Raw genomic sequence first — 22,816 nt, forward strand, 5'->3', positions numbered from 1 at the left:
ATAGCCGGGGGAGGGGTGGCTTCTGCAAGTGGGATATCCAGGGCTGAGGCTTCCACTTGTGGCTGTCCCCGCCCGATCCGTCCTTCTCTCCGGCTTTCTTGGGGCACGGCTCCTCCCACAGCTGTGGCTGCAGCGGCGCTGGCGATCTGTCCGCTAGCCGCTCCGAGCGCTGTGGGAACGCCCACCCCTCTCACAGTCCCACTCGGTCTTCTCGGCCACCTACATGCTGCGGGAAGCCCGGGAAAACCAAGCAGAGCGCCCAGGCCAGGTAGAAGAAAGCTTGCTATCCCGCTTCTCTCTGGCCATGCGGTTGCAGAAGCAAGCTCTCCCCCCTCACACGCACACTTTCGGCTGGGCAGGGGGCGAAGCCGACCCCCCGGCTGCCGGCGAAGGAGGTTCGCTCGAGCCTCAGAAAGGAGGCGGATTCAGGCAAAGAGCCCGGCGCAACGGGCGCAGCGTTGGAAAGCGAGCGGGCGGTGGGGGCGCTTCGCTTCTGCCTTCCTGAGGCGCTTTTTTGGGGCTCCGCGTCCGGCGAGTTTCTGCCTTGCCTTGCCTACTTAACACGGCGGGAGAGATGCTAATTCCCATCCCAAACAGTCCATCTTTTCCCTCAGGAGTGGGTGGGCGTTTTGTCCCTGGCACCACGTCAGCAGCATCAGGAGGACAACAGATGACTAATCCCGCCAGAGAACAAGAGAGAGAAAGCATGAGAGAGAAAGAAAATAAGAGAGAGAACGAGAGAGAGCAAAAGAGCGAGAGAGAGGTGCTTCTTGAAGCATATGGTAAAAAGCACCCAAATAATAAGAAAAAAACCCCAGCCCACACCTGTTTTTGAAAAGAATAAAAGAGGGAAAAAAACCAGCCCTCAACTCGTTTTGGAAATGGTTCGAGTGTGTATACACACACACGCATAAAGGGGGGAGAGAGACAGGGATGGAAAAAGAGGAGAAGTGAGAGGGAGAAGGAATGAGGGAAAAAAGGGAGGAAGAGAGAGAAATGAGAAACATGAGAGAAAAAAGGGGGAAAGACAGGAGAAGTACCCAGAAATGAGAGAGCGGTATAAATTTGAGGAAGGATGATTGATGATTGACTGTATTTATAAGAGGATGTTACATGGGATTGTATATATGAGGGGGTTATGTATGTATGTATGTATGTATGTATGTATGTATGTATGTATGTATTTATTTATTTATTTATTTATTTATTTATTTATTTATTAGATTTGTGTCATTTTGGTTGGTGGTGTGCCCCAGGATTTTGTAAATGTAAAAAATGTGCCGCGGCTCAAAAAACGTTGAAAATCACTGCTCTAAAGTCAGCTGTGGCTTGAGGATGAGTTGTGGACCCTCTCTGAGGGGGTCAATAATCCCCCCCCCCAGGGTAATGGATGGACAGATGGAATTGTCCTTGGGAGGCAAGACCCACAGCCACTCTATCTTATCAGGATTGAGTTTGAATCTGTTGACACCCATCCAGACCCCAACAGCCTACAGGCTCTTCCACTGCTTCGCTGACTGGACATGGGGTGGAGATGTGCAGCTGGGTATCATCGGCGAACTGATGATACCTCCCCCCATGCCCTTGGATGATCTCACCCAGCGGTTTCATGTTGATATTAAATAGCAGTGGGGAGAGGACCGACCCCTGAGGCACCCCGCAAGGGAGAGACCTAGAGGTCAACCTCTGACCCCCCACTAACACCGACTGTGACCGACCAGAGAGGTAGGAGGAGAACCACTGAAGAACAATGCCTCCCACTCCCAATCCCTCCAGCTGGCGCAGAAGGATACCATGGTCGATGGTATCGAAAGCCGCTGAGAGGTCAAGAAGCAGCAGGACAGAGCATAAACCCCTGTCCCAGGCCCACCAGAGATCATCCATCAGAAATCATCCATAGGTTTGCCATCGCTGGTCTAGCCAAAGGTTTTGTATTCCTTAATTTACAGTACAATACTACCAGAGAAGAAGCTTTGCAAGATTAGGTTAATAACTCTTAATGCCTTTTTAACAATGCTGTTACAGTGAGCTCTGGCTCTTAGATCATTTGAGATGAGTACTCCAAGGTGCTTGACAAACTGAAGGTCATCTACGATGTCATAGCCACGCAGTTTGTATTTGGTGTTCTGATTTTTTTGCCAATGTGTAAGACAGAGCATTTATTGATTGAGATTTGGAGTTGCCAATTGTTTAACCATTCTGACACATAGTCAAGGTCGATTTGTAGGGCAGCAGCATTATCGGTGATGTTGAATAGATTTACTCAAATACTGTAAAACACAATTTTCTACTTATAACAAAACTAAGAATTTATTTCACTTAGATACTTGTGCGGGCAAACTTTCAATGGCATTAACTAAGCTTTACAAACGGCACCTACCTCATTCAGTATCTGAGTTGCATTTTTCACTCTGATCAAATCTGGAGTATCTTCAAGTACCACCAGCCCTTTTCCTTTTATTCCTTCCTCTAAATCTTTTCTATACTCTTTCTGAAGTAATAGAAAATCAGCTTTAAATAGTGAGCAAGATCTTAAAAGATAAAAATAAATCTTTCATAGTAAATATTTCAAGGTGAAGCTGAAATTTTCTATAAAAATTAAGGAGTTTATAGTTTTCATAGTTAAAACAGAACTGAGAAATCAAAACTGAGAAATCAAAAAAAGTGCAAATACTATAAGGTAATCTTTATCTTGCTCCTAAAAAAAGAAAACATTGTTTTACTTATACACTATGGTAGCGTTACATGGTTATTTTATAAAACCGTAAGAGCTTCTATTCTGGATGGCTTTCAGGATTACAGACAAGTAAATGACCCTGTCACTCAAATTCTGTTAATGCTATCATTATTCACAAAGGATCACTAAATGCAACACAAAAGGCACTTATCCGTAAATCAGAGTTACGAAGCACAATGAGCTCTTGTGATTGAAATGAGCACATAGATAGATATTATACAAAACTTGGCAGAACAGGCAAACCTTAATTATTTCAGTCTTGTTTCACTTTATCCAGAAGAGGAAATAGACAACTTATACTTTTTTCTTTAATTGTCAAACCAAGTGGTGTCATTTTTAGTTTTATCTTTGGGGCATTTTCAAATTCTAAGCATAAGCCTCATTCAGTCATCACATAAATCTCATTTAATGGAATTTTAGTATGATAAGGAGATATAGATAATTGAGTAAACAATCATAAGCCTATAAAAGCTGGAAAGTGGAGTAAATTTATTTATTCAAATCTAGATAAATAATAACATTTGACAAATTGCTATAAACAAGTGTTCCCATACTATTCATTTGTAAGTTCAAACTATGGTTTGGCTCTAATGTACATCATATACAAATTGTGATCATAGTTCCCTCTAAACTGAGCAGTGAGCAATCACTCACTTAAAAATCATCATCAACTCAGAGTTTTCCAAACCTGCCCAGAAGCCGAGAGGGAAAGAGTGAGAGGGAAGGAGAGAGAGAGGAAGAGAGGAAGAGAGAGAAACAGATAGAAAAAAGAGAGGAAGGAAAAGAGAAATAAAAAGAATGGGAGTAAGGAAGAGAGAAAGAAAATCAAAATCTAGTTTGAAACTAGCTCAACTATTTAAGTGGCATTTTGATATTGATAGAGTTGCCCTATTATGAGCTCACTGTTATAGACACACAGTACAGTATTTTATTTTGAAATTCTCTGAGGCAAAACAGGGTGGGTTTTTTATTTGTTTGTTTGTTTGTTTGTTTATTTATTTATTTGTTATTTTTGTGCCACCCAGTCCCGAAGGGACTGCCGCTCAGACACTATACTTTTCCGCCCACCCACCCCCAAAAATGAGAGGGAACACTGATTGTGATGTGTTGAAATATCTGAACTGTAAAAAACATTGAAACTATTGTTTTTATATAATAATTCAGCAACTTCATTTTTTAATTCTCTACCGTATATAACTACAACAAAAGAAAAAACTGAAAGAAAAAGAAAAACAAACGTGATATAATTTAAACAATATAATGCCAAAAACACTATTCATGTTGTGTTTGTAAATGTTACCTCTTTTAGTAAATCTCTTATGTGTTTCATATGCAAGAATTCTGGAGTCTTGTCTAAGTCCAAGGCTGCTTTCCCTTTTATTTCTTCTTCAAATTCTTTTCTATACATTTTCTGTAATCCAAAACATTGTTGATTATCAAAGATATGTATGTACATATGTATGCATTCCTAATTTAGAGCTAAAACATTTTATACAATGATCTGAAACATATTTATAATGTATAAAGTATATTTATAAAGTATAATTTAAACACTTGCAAAATATCAAAGTGTGGCTCTAAAATAATTATTGTAATTTGGGATAAGCACAACAAGATCCAAAGTATTGCTTTACTTATTCCATATGTCTAAGAATACTTTGAACTTGTGTTTTCTGAAAAGTATGTCCCAGTATGGCAAAATATCTGTCATACTGTGACATACATCTACTGTGACATTTCATCTACATGAAACCCTGGGTGAGATCATCCAAGGGCACGGGGTGAGTTACCATCAGTAACTCAACCCGTGTCCGCTCAGTGAAGCAATGAGAGTAATGTGCTAGTGTCTGGAGACTATTAAGGTTTGGATGGGCATAAGAGTCGGGGTGGCGCAGCAGGTAGAGTGCTGTACTGCAGGCCACTGAAGCTGACTGTAGATCTGAAGGTCAGCGGTTCAAATCTCATCACCGGCTCAAGGTTGACTCAGCCTTCCAGCCTTCCGAGGTGGGTAAAATGAGGACCCGGATTGTGGGGGCAATAGCCTAGCTCTGTTTAAAAAGTGCTATTTCTAACATTTTGTAAGCCGCCCTGAGTCTAAGGAGCAGGGCGGCATAAAAATCGAATAAATAAAATAAATAAATAAAATAAATAAATTAACAGACTCCGACTCAACCCTGACAAGACGGACTGGCTGTGGGTTTTGCCTCCCAAGGACAATTCCATCTGTCTGTTCATTACCCTGGGGGGTACCCCCTCAGACAGGGTTCGCAACCAGATCCAGAGCTGACATTAGACCACCATTTTTTAGCTGTGTCGAGGGGGGGGGGGGCGTTTGCCCAGGTACGCCTGGTGTACCAGTTGTTGCTCTATCTGGACAGGGAGTCACTACTCATGGTTATTCATGCCCTTATCACCTCAATATTTGACTACTGCAATGCTCTCTCTGTGAAGAGCATTCGGAAACTACAGATCATGCAGAATGCAGCTGCGTGAACGTTCATGGGCCTTCCCAGGTATGCCCATGTTTCTCCAACACTCGGCAGGCTGCATTGGCTGCTGATTAGTTTCTGAACACAATTCAAAGGTTATGACCTATAAAGCCCTACTTTGTGTCAGACCAGGCTATTTACGGGACCACCTGCTGCCACATGCGTCCCAGCGACTGGTCAGGCCCCACAGAATCGACCCTCTCCAGGTCCCGTCAACTAGGCAATGTTGCTTGAAGGGGCCCAGAGCCTTCTCTGTGGGGGACCTAGCTGTTTGGAATCAGCTCCCCCCAGAGATTCGTACTCCCCCACCCTCCTTGCCTTCCATAATAATTTGAAGACATACTAGTGCCGACAGGCTAGGGTACACTAATCATCAACCCATGACGATGGATGAATGTATGTTGAATGGAAAGTATGTTGGTGGATTGGAATGGCCGTTTTTAAATTAAATTGGGGTTTTAGACTGGTTGCTTTTAGTTATTACTGGATTTTAGAATTGTATTGCTTTTACATGTTGTAAGCCACCCCAAGTCCTCAGAGAGGGGTGGGAAACAAATCCAATTAAATAAGTAAGCAAGTAAGCAAGCAAGCAAGCAAACAAACAAACAAACAAACAAACAAACAAACAAATAAAGTGAAGATATTTGAAAAAGAAGCTTATACTACATCCAGCTGATTTGTTGCTCAATAAATCCAATCTTCTACTGAATGTACCTAAACCAAAGACTGGATTCAAATATTGGACCATTATTAAGTTGCTCCGTTTCACAATAAATTGCACTGATACACAAACCCTTTATTTAGATGCTGCTTCAGCACAATACTTGATTACTATACTATACAGGTAGCCCTTGACTTACAACCATTAATTTAGTGACCACCCAAACTTACAATGACACTGGGGGAGAAAACATAACCATTATTCATACTTATGACCATTGTAGCATACCCATGGTTCTGTGATCAAAATTCAGACTAATTCTTACTCATGATGATTGCATTGTCCCAGGGTCATGGGAACATCTTTTATGACCTTCTGAGAAGCAAGGTAAATAGAGATGCCAGATTCAATTAAAAACTGTGTTACTAACTTAACAATTGCAGTGAGTCATTTAACCATTATGGCAAGAAAAGTCATTACATGTACCAAAACTCACTGAACAAATGTCTCACTTAGCAACTGAAATTTTGGGCACAATTGGGTCTGTACGCCGAGAACTACCTGTAATAATAATTTTCAAAAACACTTCACTTACTTCACTTTGAAACTTTTGAGCTTCCTTTGAAGTTTGATATGTCGGGGTGTCCATAAATTCTAGCATAGACTTGCCTTTTGATTTTTCATATTTCTCTTTATATTTAATCTAATAAAAACATTAAACATCAAAATCAATTTAAAAATCAATAGCCTTTTAATTTATCTATATGCCCATTAGAAACAAACCTTCCACATGAAAAGCAATTATACTTTTATCTATAGAAAAGTGAATCATTTGTATACATATTTCTTGTGTGTGCGTGTGTGTGAGTATAAATATGTAATGTTTTATTTGAAATTTTCCTTTAATATCCATATTAAAGGATATTGACTGGGTCCATATACTTTTTACACAATGCTAACAATAATAATACAATTGCTTAAAGATCTTCAAAAGGTCACTAAATATTTCCAAGTATCCAAAATTGCATACTAAGCTGGAATCAAGGTCAAATAGCCTTCCAGATGTTGTTTACTTTCTCTCCTTTCATCACTTTCACTTGTTTCTCACACTTCAGTAATCTTCTTCCTCCAGTAGATGGCTCCGCTGCCCCCAATTCCAGCATTCCACAGAGTGTAAAAGTCAAAACAGCTTATTGTCAACCAATCAGGCTGATAGAGTTTAGAAAATCAGTTTCTCTCTATAATCACTTTTCAGAGTGTTGTTCAACTTTTTCCAGATTTTCTTTTTTAAAGCATTCTTTAGGAATTTCTTTTGCATCTGAATCTTTAATCTTTCTTTTTAGTTTTTAATACTACTCCATAAATCCAATGGCCACTTTCTTAACGTTTGGAAATTATTATTATTTTGGAATTTTTAACTTGGATTTAACTCTAGGGCAAAAGTTGGAAGTTATCTCACCCAGTTTCACTGGTCTGTTCATGGACCGCTCTTGCAAAGAATCTTAGTGTCCATATTGTCCCAGCTTATAACTGAGCAAAATGAACGATGTTCCTGCTGCCGTTTGAGAGAGCTTTCTTCGGATCAATGAGGAAATTTCAGTTTTGTCATGATCAATGAAGTGCTTTTTCTTCCTTCACCACTCTCCAGGGTGGCTTGACCCCATAAGGTAAGCACTCCACCGGGAAAGCACTCCACCAGGCTCTGAAATGCTGACTGCATTTCAGAACTCGGTGGAACGCTACTATTTTCCAGTCATTTCTGCCATAAGGTCAATCGGAAGTCTCCTTGAATTTCCTTTCTTTTATATGTATTCAATATCTTCTACCCTTCATTTTACACAATCCACCAATATAAGTGTTATATTAAGCACACATGCACTTCCAAGTTTACAGAGTATGCAGACATACCTGACTTTGCAGGACTGTGTTTTCTTTGTAATGCAGCTGTTCAGCAGTATTCACTTCAAAATGATAGAGCCCCTTAGTTTTCTCAAATAATTTCTTATATTCATACTGAAAAAAAGAAAATATATCTTTAAATTTAAAAAATATTTTGAATTTAGCGCCGGAATATCTTTGCGTACATTAGGGTAGGAACTTTTTGTGTATGCATATATTTTTCATCAAGTTATAATGCCCTAAAGAGGAGAAAAGTCTCTTTTTTTGACAAAGACGGAATCTGTAGCTATCAATTATTTATACAATTACTTAAATGCATATAAGAGCTATTGCGGAGGGGGAGATGATCTTTGAGGCAATTCTGTAAGAATTGTGCCATTGAAAATTGGTGTTTAAATTACTGATATTGAATACAATATTTATTTATTTATTTATTTATTGGATTTGTATGCTGCCCCTCTCCGGAGACTCAGAGCGGCTAACAACAACAATAAAACAGTATACAATAGTAATCTAATATTAAAAATGATTAAAAACCCATTAATATAAAAACCAACCATACATACATACATACCATGCATAGAATTGTAAAGGCCTAGAGGGAAAGAGGATCTCAATTCCCCCATGCCTGATGGCAGAGGTGGGTTTTAAGTAGCTTGCGAAAGGCAAGGAGGGTGGGGGCAATTCTAATCTCTGGGGGGAGTTGGTTCCAGAGGGCCGGGGCTGCCACAGAGAAGGCTCTTCCCCTGGGTCCCGCCAAGCAACATTGTTTAGTTGACAGGACCCGAAGAAGATCCACTCTGTGGGACCTAACTGGTCGCTGGGATTCGTGCAGCAGAAGGCGGTCCCTGAGATAATCAGGTCCGGTATACTGAATATCAAGTGTGATCCTGGGATTTTGTACTAGAAATTACTGTAGCGTTTTTTCCTATTTGAGACAATACAGCTCCGAAATATCTTTTGACTATTGGAAAAGATAAAAGCCTGAAAAGCCCTTATCGTGTGGGAGATCACCTGCAATCCTTCAAGACCCAATCTGTCGTAAGCAATGTATTTAAATATTTAGGTTTTCTGAACTTTAATATTTTCATGAAAATCGGCTGAGTGATTTGGCTGAGTAACTCTCTCAGCCCAACTCACCGAGTTGTTCTTGTGGGGGGAAAAGGAGGAGACGCAAATATGTTTGCCACATTGAGTTTTTTGCCAAAGTAACAAACCTGGGATAGATATATAAAATAAATGAATGAATGAATGAATGAATGAATGAATGAATGAATGAATGAATGAATCCAGTGAACAGAACAGATGTATTGTGAGGAAGAAATACTTGAAATAATAACTTTCTTGGAAATGTAGCTATCATGAAGTTTACAAAATAACCACAAGAAGATCATCTTACGTTACTGTGGATCTTGCTGGCATTCAATGCATGCTTGAATTGTAATTGGTTTGGAAATTCAGATGCTGGTTTATGAAGACTGTCCAGACTTTCTTTTTTGTATTTTACCTTTATGAAGGAAAAAGGTTTCTTTGGTGATATTATCCCAAAATACACAAGAAATAAAGTATTCCCAATTTTCTAGCAAAAAAAAAATCAGAATGTATTTATTTAATATCTATAGTGGCCATGAGGTGGCACTCATTTACTGCAGAACACCAAAATATAATCAGAAAACATTCAATTTGAGACCAAATTAAAACATGGACTAGACTTTTCCAAATAAAATTTAAGGAAATTATTCTAAGGCATTTTGAATGAACACTTACAATATTCATTACAATAAATGTAGTAAAATGTTCTCCCCCAAAATTCCACTTACATCACTTGCCAATACAGAAGCCCGTTGAGCTTGCTTGAAAAAAACAGTTTCCAGAGGATTGAAACAATTATTCTTCGTTTCTTTAACAAACTGTTCTTTATATTTAGCCTAAGAAATAAATATATCACTACAAATAATACATTTATGAAGAATTTATATATTTATTATTGTAGTGTTTAGATTATTTTAGCATCTCAAAAGGAAAAATGAATAGTGTTAAACTTTGAGCACTGTTCAATGTTAATTATACCATTAAAAAGTGTGTTCAACTGTACAAAGAAAGGGGACATCTGGGATATTAAAAAATAATATTTTTAAAGTCCCATTCATGATAAATGTATAGTTCTTCATATAATGATAAATTTCAAATTTCTGGTATATAATTAATAATAAAAATAATAATTTATTAGATTTGTATGCCGCCCCTCTCTGAAGACTTGGGGTGGCTCACAACAACAACAAATACAGTAATGATGATACAAATCCAATTAATAAAAAGTAGAAGTAGAATTCAAATAATTTTCACATATTTAAGACATATTACTCTTCGTAAAACAAACATACAGGTATAATTAAATGCAATCCCTATTATTTTTCACTTTCAGTACAAAAACAATGAACCACTTTTATATGTGGGTCCAAGGTGTCCATAAAAGAAACTGTTGTTGGATTAGAAATACATTTCAGTGCTGATAATAATTTGCAAGGTTCAGAAGCTGCTAAAGTGAAATCAAATAATGCTTTAATTGAATATATTGCTGTTGTTGCAATGATTCAGATTGTTTAAAAATTTGAAATAAAATAAACTGATTAAATATATTTATACCCTATTAACCCATGAATTCAAAATAAATAATCATTTGTAGTTTTCAAATTGGAACTATCCCCAAATGTGGGTTTGTCAAATAAGTAAGGATCAAAAAAATTTTCTCCTAATATCTACCAAAGACGTTGTTAATCCTTCATTTAAAAGATACCGAATTCCTGCCAAGCTATCAAAGGATCATGTAGTATGTTCACAGTGATTTCTCCTGATTCCATACGAAAACAGGAAAAAATGCATGTGCATAAAAGTTAGAAAAGTAAATTTCCTGATCACTATATGGCAACATAATGCTTATAATAAAAGAGATAACTAAAAAGACAAAAATAAATCTAAATTCTAGGAATACCCAATGAAATGTAGAATAAATATGTTCTGAAATTAATATTTATCCAAAAGCATCAGATATGAAATCATTACTGAGATCATCTACTTTCTATAAATAATCTAAACAAATTATTCTTAGGAACACTGATACAGTAATAATATTCTGAATCAAGTGTGACCCAAAATACTACTGACCCAAAAATATATAAAACAATCCACTAGAGATCCCTGAATATAAATTTTAATTCAGTGATTCTGAAGTCGTATTTTTAAAGTTCACTGCAGTATGGAGAGCATTCTCATAGCTGTAATAATTATACTGAAGAACAATTAATTCCACAATGATTTAATATAAGATGGAAATTAATATACTTTAAAGCATTATTAACAAAAAGGAAAAGATGAAGTAATAATGGGATTTCTTTATTGCTCAAACTGTAAAAAAATGGAATATACAACTTAGCTACCTTCAACTATTCTATGTGATAGTTAATTATATTTTAATTATTTAGCTTGCATATAATCATACAAAAGATCTTTACCTTTTCCTAATTAACTATTTTCTAAAAAAGTTAATTGTTACTACCTCAATCTAATTTCTCCAACATTGTCTCCTATAACCTAATGGCTTCTAGATATGTTATATGTTTTGCTCCAGTATTCCTGAACTACAAACCATGCTACCCCAGAATTATGGATTTGAAGTTAATATACTTGGAGAGCACCAGTTATAAAGTCTGCTATTATTTGTTTAATTGCCAATTTATAAGATGAAAACTGAGCTTATTTCTTGCTAACCGTCTTAAAGACACTCTACTACAGAATATAATCAGTTTGTCAATTTACTAAATTTGGGCCTAGATTTCTGACTGATCAAGATTAAGTAGGCAATAATATTTAAACAATCAAACCTCTGTCCCATATAGCCACCTTTAATTATATTCATTTCAACACTATGTTCTTTCTGAAAAAACAAATTCTAGTGATCTAGAAAATTAAGTCAATTACAAGCAACCTAACATCCCTGAGAAGTTTTGACTTAATGAATTTGGTTAGCCTTTCCAGAAAACTATCTTGCAAATATTATTTTATGTCAATTTTCTGATTTGAAGAATCCTTCATATTATATTTAGTATTAGGTGTTATATAACATAATACAAAGTCAAGTCATTCTTTTTTTAGCTTAATGGGCATATTGAGTTGCAGAATGTGTTTTCATTTCTACTGAAATTATTCCTTGTTGTCAATACATTTTTTTAAAAAAATATTTGCAATAACAAAAGTTAGCAACATTAAGCACAATCCAGCATACCATTTACTATGTGGAGTATATCAAAATATTATAATCTGATCACCTTCTGTAACAAAACTGAGATTTATTATCTATTGGTGAGCTGCTGCTATTGTTCCCTCAACACTGACAGATAAATTCATTTTTTTCACAACACAATTTTTAAAAGTTACTGAAGCCTCATTTTTATGCTTTTTTTTTTTTAAAAAAATACAATTTAAAAAGAAAATGTTGATTTTATGCTTGGGAGAAATATATTTCAGCTGAATGTAAAATACATCAAAACCTTACCTGACTTAACAACTTGGATACTTTCTGAGCGTGATTAATGTCTAGTCTTCCAAGTACAGTTGGCTCTTTGCTCATTTCTTGTTTTCCTTTTGTATATTCAGCCTTCAAAACAAAATTTATTTATTTATTATTTACTTACTTACTTACTTACTTACTTACTTACTTACTTACTTACTTACTTACTTACTTATTTATTTGTCAAACACATATAGCATAGTTTATAAACATAGCATAAGTAAAAAAGTAATGATCACTTTATTCTTGATCTTGATGTTTTTTGAGATCTGCTCGGAGTTTGCGGGAGCGGATAGGTCAGGACTTGAGCAAAGTTTTTTGGGGTTGGGGTCATTTCTTTTAATAGAGTATATAGTATAAATGAATTTTCATTTGCTGAGTTCATCTTTATAAATAACAGAATTTTGGGGCTACCGAATCATCTCTGGAAACTTTAATGATTTCTTCAGCAGGGAACTTCGATGCAATAATGTTGCAAATCTGATCTATATCAGCTTCATTTGTGACTTCAAGCCCAAATAGAATAACGTTATTATGTTTTTGTTTCCTTTCAAGGGTATCTTTCATGAGTAAGGATATATTGTTTGGATGGTTGTTAGATGGCTGAGGTAGTGATTGTTCAGCTAGTGATTAAAGTAGTGGATGTTGTATCGGAATATGATTTTGAGCATTTGAATTTCCAGTTGTCTGTGCTGTAATTTTTTATCCAAAGATGTGAAGCATGCATCTATGTGTGCTTCTATTCTATTAATACTAGTCAGCATTAACTTGTCTGGGAAAAAGAAAAAAGAAGAATTTACTCACAGAATTTTATATGCCTAATAAAAGGGAGATAAGGGAAAAAAACTTTATTTAATAATAGCAACAAAATAAATTTCTCCTCAAATGAAGGTTGCTAACCATTTGTCACTTTCTATTTTTTATATGTAATTTATATATTGAAAAAACCCTAGTGTGTTGCTAAAAAAAACTTTATTAAACACTTTTATCAATTTTCACTCAATCTGTTAAAAATAAGAATTTGCTTTTGAAATCCTGTGAAACCTTCATGCAGAGCACCCCTTCTCTTTTGTCATGAAAAGTTATGAAAAGATCTAGCACTGGATGTGAATGACCTTTAACTATATAATTCCCTCTCCACTAGACTGTTGACTCTTTGGATAATGTAATATCAAAAACAAGCCAGCAATAGACAATGTGAAAGATGCTCTTCTATAGAGCATTTTTAGAATGAGAACAGGAGATAGTCAAGGAGACTCTATTATGAAGAAAAAATAAAAGTGCAACACCAGTGGCACTTTCAAGAATAAAGTTCAGAAACCTCACCAATAGAAATTGGAAATAGATTCCCATATTTAAAAATAAAATAGGACAGAAGGAAATATATTTTGTGGAAGAAAAACATTTCTAATAAATGAAAATATAAATTCTAGTACAATATTATGATCCCGCTATGTAGAATGCTGGGGAGACACATTTGGAATACTGTGTTCAGTTCTGGAGACCTCACCTACAAAAAGATATTGACAAAATTGAATGGGTCCAAAGACGGGCTACAAGAATGGTGGAAGGTCTTAAGCATAAAACGTATCAGGAAAGACTTAATGAATTCAATTTGTATAGTCTGGAGGACAAAAGGAAAAGGGGGGACATGATCGAAACATTTAAATATGTTAAAGGGTTAAATAAGGTTCAGGAGGGAAGTGTTTTTAATAGGAAAGTGAACACAAGAACAAGGGGACACAATCTGAAGTTAGTTGGGGGAAAGATCAAAAGCAACATGAGAAAATATTATTTTACTGAAAGAGTAGTAGATCCTTGGAACAAACTTCCAGCAGCCGTGGTAGATAAATCCACAGTAACTGAATTTAAACATGCCTGGGATAAACATATATCCATCCTAAGATAAAATACAGAAAATAGTATAAGGGCAGACTAGATGGACCATGAGGTCTTTTTCTGCCGTCAGACTTCTATGTTTCTATGTTTCTAATATTAAAAACACAAATATCTGGCAGAATTAATGACTGTCCGGTGCTATATTAATCAAGTGACCCACATGGTTGACGAATACCTGTCCATGCGCATGATGGTTCTTCTTAGCGATGCCTCCACCAACTTCAATTTTTGGGTAGGAAAATTGAACATGTGGCCAGAGCTTGCCCTCTATGCCCTGGAAGTGCTGGCCTGCCCTGCGGCAAGCGTCCTGTCAGAGCATGTGTTCAGCACCGCACGAGGGGTCATCAATGACAGAAGGATCTGCCTATCCACAGTCAACATTGACATACTGACATTTCTTAAAATGAACCAGGTGTGGTTCTCAGACGATATTGCTGTGCCACCACCTGAGTGAGTGGTTAGAGTGTTCGCTACCACCACCAACAACAACACCAACAACACCCTCACAGTTGTAAAATTCATGTTATGTTTGTACATATATAGTCAGTTATATTTTTATGGTGAAAGTTTGAGTATAGTTTGTGTTTGACTAAAGTCTGTGTTCAATAAACCTATTTTTTTTGCACAGATTTGTTCTGAGAGCCTGTAATGTACTTTTGGGTCAACCACAGGACCACCTTCTTTCTCTGCCTTTCCTTTTTCTACGCAAGACAAAGCCACTAATGCGCTCTCTAAATATAATTTGGGGTCAACCACAGGAACACCTTCTTTCTCTGCCTTTCCTTTTTCTGTGTAAACTGAAGCCTCAAGCTGTTACTACCGGTCACAGCAGCCAGAGACCGATAGGGCCACAGAGCGCATGGCCTTCCATCACACGGGATTACTGTGAAAAAGGTGATGCCTGACGCATATCGGATTGCTGTGCAAAATCTGGTGGGTGGCTGCTGTTGCCTCCTCCTGCTACTCTGCATCCCTGTTCACCCTCCTGAAAATTTAATTTGTGGGCAACCAAAGAGCTGCCTTCCATGGCTCTATTTTTAAAAGTTCGGAATTCGATTTGGGTTTGGGTTCCGGGTTTGGTGACGTCACCCGAATTTTTTGCAAAGTCCGCCCGAATCCGCCGAACCTGAACTTCGTTGGGTTCGCCCATCACTAGAAACCTGTAAAATAAACCTGTAAAATTTACAGGACTGTCTCCTGCCACATATCTCCCAGAGACCAATAAGAGCTCACAGAGTTGGCCTCCTCCAGGTCCCATCAACTAAGCAATGCAGGTTGACGGGTCCACAGGGGAGGGCTAGGGGGCTGCCCTGGCTCTATGGAACCATTTCCTCCCGATTCCATACTGCTCCAACCCTGCTGACCTTTCGCAAGGTCACAAAGACCTGGCTTTGCCGGCAGGCCTGGGGATCATTAATTTACATCTTCGATGGTCAATGTATGTATGGTGTGTATGTATATGTGTGTGGTTGCTATTTTTTATAATAACGTTTTACGGGGTTTTAGTTTGTCATGTTTTAACCTTAGATAAAGTTTGACTTTTTTTACTGTTTTGTATCTATTTATATTGTACTCATACTATTGTTGTAAGCCGCCCTGAGTCCTTCGGGATTGGGCAGCATAGAAGTTAAATGAATGAATGAATGAATGAATGAATGAATGAATGAATGAATGAATGAATGAATGAAAAAAATATTATGATGCCTTGTGACAATCAACTCTACTAGAAACATAACAATATACTAGCATAAAATGTTTATTAACATTATTATATGCACTGGTAGAACAAATAAATTTATTATTATTATTGTTGTTGTTGTTGTTGTTGTTGTTGTTATAATATATGCCGCTCCTCTCCAAAGACTCAGGGCAGCTCACAACAACAAAACAGTACAAATCCAATAATTAAAACAATTTAAAACCCTTAATATAAAAAACAATCATACATCTCATACAAACCATACATAAAACGAAAACAGCCCAGGGGAGTCAATTTCCCCATGCCTGACGACAGAGATGAGTTTAAAGGAGTTTACGAAAGGCAAGGAGGGTGGGGGCAATCCTAATCTCTGGGAGGCGTTGATTCCAGGGGGTCGGGGCCGCCACAGAGAAGGCTCTTCCCCTGGGTCCTGCCAGACGACATTGTTTCGTCGACGGGACCTGAAGAAGGCCAACTCTGTGGGACCTAACCGGTCGCTGGGATTCGTGCGGCAGAAGGCGATCCCGAAGATATTTTGATCCAATTCCATGAAGGGTTTTATAGGTCATAACCAACACTTTGAATTATGACTGGAAACTGATCGGCAACCAATGCAGACTGCAGAGTGTTGGTGTAACATGAGCATACCTGGGGAAGCCCATGATTGCTCTCACAGCTGCATTCTGCACGATCTGAAGTTTCCGAACACTCTTCAAATGTAGCCCCATGTAGAGAGCATTACAGTAATTGAAATAAGGTAATGTGATTAATTTCATATAGACAAGAGAATAGAAAAATCATACAGCTGTCATTTCATCAGACACGATCTAGTTCAATATTTTCTACCTGTGAATTATTACTCTTCCAGCACATGAATAAAGAGAGACAATTTTTAAATGTCTTCCATAGTTTGTATCTTGCTATATACCTCATTGAAAATACGAAGAACTTGGAACAATATAAAGATTTACAAATATTATGTATTTTCCAATCATTCAATAAATATCACAAGGTGCAGGTCAGAACGATCACATGCTGTTACCAAATATTTTGACTCACTGTGAAAAGTGCCAACTTTTTAATCACTCAAAACATGATACAAGAATGTTTGCAAATTGTATGGAAAAAATTGCCAAGAAATAATAGGTGTATATATTGCTAAGTAATCAAGTTCATACTCTTTGTTAATATCACATTGTGCATTTTCATTTCTTGCTATGAGTTGCAATTCATGGCATAATTAAAACTAGGCTCTAAAATACTTTCACTGATTCATGCATACAGTGTGAAGATAAGGCAGCTTAAGAATCACCACCAGCAACTCTGGTTCCATGGCCTAGTTGTCTGGTATTACTGAAAGATGAAGATGCAAATAATACTTTAAAAGCTAACAAATAAGGATAAAATATTTTATGCACTTGATTTTCCCTAAAAAGGTATCTTCAAAGAAGTCTTCCCTATGTTTATCCCTATAATATTCCTAAAAGATTCACTCTGATGAAAGAATAACTAGCTCAATATAATTTGTGAATTACAAGTAGTCCTTGACTTACAACAGTTCATTAAGTGACCAATTGAAGTTTTAACAGCACTGAAAAAATGACTTATGATCATTGTTTACAACTGTTACAAACCCCCATGATCAAAATTCAGATGCTTAGCAACTCATTCATATTTATGATGGTTGTAGGGTCCAGGGATCATCTGATCAACTTTTATCTGATCAAGAAAAGTCAATGGGGAAGCCAGACTAATAACTTAAGAACTGCAGTGATTCACTTAACAACTGTGTGGGGAAAAGTATTGTAAAAATGGAGCAAAATTTATTTAACAACTGTCTCCCTTAGAAACAGAAATGTTTGACTCAGTTGTGGTCATAAGTCAAGAATTACTTGAATCCAAGTCCAATATCTTCATTACTATATTACATTGCCTGTCTATAAGATATGAATGGTTTCTTAATGGAATTGCCATTTTTTTTCATTGCTAATTGCAATTTAACATGACACATTTAAATCATTTTAGAAGTGCCTGGAGTTGCATGCCAGGTACTTTACTGAATTATCCTGCAGCTATAGAATAACTATGCACATGTGGCGAGGGGGGCGTTTGCTCAGGTTCGCCTGGTGCACCAGTTGCAGCCCTATCTGGACCAGGAGTCACTGCTCACAGTCATCACCTCGAGGCTTGACTACTGTAATGCTCTCTACATGGGGCTGCCTTTGAAAAATGTTCGGAAACTTCAGATCATGCAGAATGCAGCTGCGAGAGCAATCATGGGCTTTTCCAAATATGCCCATGTTACACTAACACTCCGCAGTCTGCATTGGTTGCCGATCAGTTTCCGGTCACAATTCATAGTGTTGGTTATGACCTATAAAGCCCTTCATGGCACCGGACCAGATTATCTCCAGGACCGCCTTCTGCCGCACGAATCCCAGCGACCAGTTAGGTCCCATAGAGTGGGCCTTCTCCGAGTCCCGTCAACTAAACAATGTCGTTTGGCAGGACCCAGGGAAAGAGCCTTCTCTGTGGCGGCCCTGGCCCTCTGGAACCAGCTCCCCCCAGAGACTAGAATTGCCCCCACTCTCCTCGCCTTTCGTAAGCTCCTTAAAACCCACCTCTGCTGTCAGGCATGCAGGAACTGAGATATTCCTTCCCCTTAGGTCTTTACAATTTATGCATGGTATGTTTGTGTGTATGTTTGGTTTTATAATAAGGGTTTTTAGTTGTTTTAGTATTGGATTGTTACATGCTGTTTTTAACATTGTTGTTAGCCGCCCCGAGTCTACGGAGAGGGGCGGCATATAAATTAAATAAATAATAATAATAATAATTAAGTCTCAAGCTTCTTTGTATGGGTTCTTTTAACAAGGTCAAAAGCTAAACTAAGGAAGCTTTGTTCAGTATGGTTCCTCTGAAGCTAGGCAACTTCCATTCTAGCTTTTTCTTAAGTATTAGTGCTACTTCTTCATATCCTTCTGTAGGTATTTTTCTAACTTACTCTCTACTTCCTCTTCTAGCTCTTATCTCTTTCTTACCTCCTGTATTCCAGATATAGATAATGCCTGACAATCTCCTTTTCCCTTTTGTAGTTTATTTTATTTTCTCCTGCCGTTTGAAATCTTCGCATCCTTGCTTTGTCTCCTACTCTTCATCCATAACTCTTATTTGAGACAGTGGTTAAAGCAAGACTTGCACTTCAGATGTCATTGAACTACAACCCCTTTTCATTCTTGGCTATTTGTCATATTGAAAGGACATGATGAGATTTGAAATCTGATATCTAGAGAGTGGCATTTTTCTTAACCCAAGCCTAGAGTATAATCCATATACTCAAGCCTAGAGTATAATCCATATACTCTAGGCTATTGCCTGTCATGTTGCTTAAAAGCTATCTACAATTTTATCATTTCTTCAGACTTCAAACTGCTCTGAATAAAAATCTCTAGTTTAATATTGGTTTTTCACATATTCAGAAATCATGATCAGAACACCTTTTGGGAACTTGAAAATACCATATGTGTATAAGATGCACTGCCTCCCCCCAAAATGTGAGTGGAAATGTCTGTGAATCTTATAGAGTGAATGTGCTGAAGCTAGGCCCACTGGCCCACACCTCTGGACTCTGCCTCCTAGCTATGTGCCTCCATATAGCAAAGAGAAATCAGCCTGATCAGCGTCAGCACAGCCTGATTTAGCACAAGTAGCTGATTGGCGGTTGAATCTACCTCCCAGAATACTGCTTATCAGCTGTTCCAGGCTGTAGGGATCACCACTGCTGCCTATCACCTACTCCATGGGCCTGATTTTCAGCCTCTATGCATCCTGTTTTTCACCTGTTCTGAAAATGGAGTGCAGAGGCCAAAAAACCCAGAAGCTGAAAATGGGGCACGTGGATGCAGTGATAGGTAGCAGCAGTAATAGGCAGTGGCAGCGATCCCTGAAACCTGGAACAGGTGATATTCTGGGAAGCAGATCCAACTGCCAGCAAAATGATAATTATTAGAAATCAGTATTGATTTGTCAAGAATAAATCTTCTAAGCATGTTTCAATTTTGATCCAGTAGCCCCTTTGGTGAAATATGAGAATGTTGTAACATTCTGGCGGGGCCCAGGGGAAAAGCCTTCTCTGTGGCGGCCCCGGCCCTCTGGAACCAACTCCCCCCCAGAGATTAGAATTGCCCCCACCCTCCTTGCCTTTCATAAGCTGCTTAAAACCCACCTCTGCCACCAGGCATGGGGGAATTGAGATACACTTTCCCCCTAGGCCTCTACAATTTTATACATGGTAAGTCTGTATGTATGATTGGTTTTTTATAATAATGGGTTTTTAACTGTTTTTAGTATTGGATTATTGTTATATGCTGTTTTATTCTGTTGTTGGTCGCCCCGAGTCTGCGGAGAGGGGCGGCATACAAATCCAATAAATAAAATAAATAAATAAATAAATAAAGTATTGTAAAACATTTCACAAAATAAATTATACCTTGTATTATAACTTGTAAACGACTAAAGTAGGGGGTGCTGTAGTTGTATCAGTGTCCATGCCCCCAAACCAGTTGTCCGGTCATCGCAGCTTCTGTGCATGCGCAGAGGGTATTTGCATGACATGATGGGGCGCATGCGTGAGCAAAGCGAACATGCATTTTTGTTTCGATGCGAATCAGTAGGGAAGGTAAGTGGAACCCAGGCCTTTAATATACTATTATATTAGATCGTCTTTAAAGTAGACTGAAATATCAACTGGTATGCTATAACATTCAGTCCTGCACTTGGATTATCAAAATATAGTTTCAGATTATCATAGAAATAATAGTATAATCTATATTTGCCATATTTAGCCTAAGTGATATGTCCAAGCCTTGCTCACATTAAAAAGATAGGGAATAAGGCAATAAAAATAATAAGGAACTGAAAATTTGTATTTTGAAGAGAAATTGCAGAAACTAAGTATATTGAGAATTGATGGCTAGAAGTAAAATATTTCTATTTTAGAATTGGATTTCTATAGCCAGTTCCAATTCTATGGTTGTCAGAAGAAGCCACTCACCTGCAGATGGTTAAGAAAAGATGCCTTGCTTTTCTTTCTTTATTTTTCTTTCTTTCTTTCTTTCTTTCTCTCCCTCTCTCTCTCCCCTCTTAGCAAATTGTTAATCATTAGTTTGTGTTTAAGTCATCCACATGTTTTACTAATGTAAATACTGTACACAACTAAATCACAATTTAAATAATCACACAAAAGACAATTATTTACTCATCAACCTGTCAAATACTATAATATTTCATTTAAAATACACACAAGAACCTAATTATTTAAGCTGAGAAAATACTCACATTACTCTGGTGTTTATTAACTTCCATGGCATGCTTAACATCTGGAAGATCCTTCATCTGTGCATAATTTGATATTCCTTTATCAGCATTATATTTTTTCTTGTAAAGAACCTAAAATGATAAATATTATTAGTATGCATGCAAAAGGCAAAGTAGAGTACAGCCCAGGGTTTCTCTTTATTATTGGAATAAGAGGACAAACATTTATACATTCATTCCATATATCTCTGAGGTTTTTAAACCCTTTAAGCTTTTTTATAAGTTTCATAAACTCAGAATATAAATTATGTTATACAAAGTTATAGAAACACTCATTTTTAACTTTAATCCTGACAATATGTGATGAACAAAACTGAAAAATCCATTTAACTGAGCTATGCATGCTTGTTAAGAAACAAATTGTGCTGTAGTTTACACTTTATTTTGGATTAAGGCTTTAAGCTATTGTTTGTTTGTTTGTTTGTTTGTTTGTTTGTTTGTTTGTTTATTAGATTTTTATGCCGCCCCTCTCCGCAGACTCGGGGCGGCTCACAGCAATGATAAAAACAATATACAGTAACAAATCTAATATTAAAGTTTAAAATAACAATTTTATATTAAAAATCCTAAAAACCCCAGTATATAAAAAGCATACACACAAACATACAGCTACATAGGCAAGGGGGGATGTCTCAGTTCCCCCATGCCTGACGGCAGAGGTGGGTTTTAAGAAGTTTGCGAAAGGCAAGGTGGGTGGTGGCAGTCCTGATCCCTGGGGGGAGCTGGTTCCACAGTGTCGGGACCACCACAGAGAAGGCTCTTCCCCTGGGTCTAGCCAGATGACATTGTTTAGTCGACGGGACCCGGAGAAGGCCAACTCTGTGGGACCTAACCGGCCGCTGGGATTCGTGCATACATACATTTATTAACATGGTTTTGGGAAAAGCAATTGAATGTAAAAAGGTTGGGTCAATGTGATATTGAATTATAAGAAAATCTGAATTCAATGAACCATTTGGATGAAAAAAATCTCCATTAAATCTCAAAATCCTTTCTATTGCCCTGTCCCTTTCCAGAAGCTTAATTATAAGACAGCTCTATATCAGATCATAAGACTACTGAAAGATCTGTTTTTCAAACTGTTCTTTCAACAGGCAAGCACTGATTGAAGCAAGAACCTGTGTGGGAGAAGATGTCACAGTATATTTAAAAGAATGTTTACTCCTCCAATCAATATTCTGAGCATCATGAATTCTACTAGATATTCTACCATCTTATATCTCCCAGTTTGCTTTCTACCTACTTAGGCTTTTGAAAACCTTCCAGCCTGCATACTTCAAGTCATCTGACTTACCTACCAGCTATTATATTCAATATAATGGAAGACCTGAAAAATATTACTTGTGTGGTTAATATTTAGTACTGTATTTTAAAAGTGAGCCGTTTTCTATGAGTATATTTTGGTAGTTTTCCCTTTCTTTTTTCTCTTATTTAATTTTTTTTATTTATATTTTATTATTATTTTGTTTCTTATTAAAGAAAATAAATA

The 22,816-nt window shown here is 37.3% G+C and overlaps 1 protein-coding gene across 9 annotated transcripts in view; it reads right to left on the minus strand.

Moving 5' to 3' along the window:
• The window catches only part of NEBL (nebulette), a 192,963-nt gene that overhangs the window by 40,004 nt on the left and 130,143 nt on the right, over positions 1-22,816 (minus strand). For 7 of the 9 annotated variants that reach the window (XM_070767104.1, XM_070767099.1, XM_070767098.1 and 4 more), the window contains exons 6-13: positions 21,289-21,399; positions 12,339-12,440; positions 9,607-9,714; positions 9,186-9,293; positions 7,796-7,900; positions 6,483-6,590; positions 4,038-4,148; positions 2,381-2,491 (exon numbers count right to left, since the gene is read on the minus strand). The exons of the other annotated variants lie outside the window; for them this stretch is intronic. In XM_070767104.1, coding sequence (XP_070623205.1) covers positions 2,381-2,491; positions 4,038-4,148; positions 6,483-6,590; positions 7,796-7,900; positions 9,186-9,293; positions 9,607-9,714; positions 12,339-12,440; positions 21,289-21,399 — 864 coding nt within the window. The remainder of the gene's footprint in view (positions 1-2,380; positions 2,492-4,037; positions 4,149-6,482; positions 6,591-7,795; positions 7,901-9,185; positions 9,294-9,606; positions 9,715-12,338; positions 12,441-21,288; positions 21,400-22,816) is intronic. 9 annotated transcript variants of the gene reach the window in all.

This window comes from Erythrolamprus reginae, chromosome Z (assembly GCF_031021105.1).
Source record: "Erythrolamprus reginae isolate rEryReg1 chromosome Z, rEryReg1.hap1, whole genome shotgun sequence".
Lineage (NCBI taxonomy): Eukaryota > Metazoa > Chordata > Lepidosauria > Squamata > Dipsadidae > Erythrolamprus > Erythrolamprus reginae.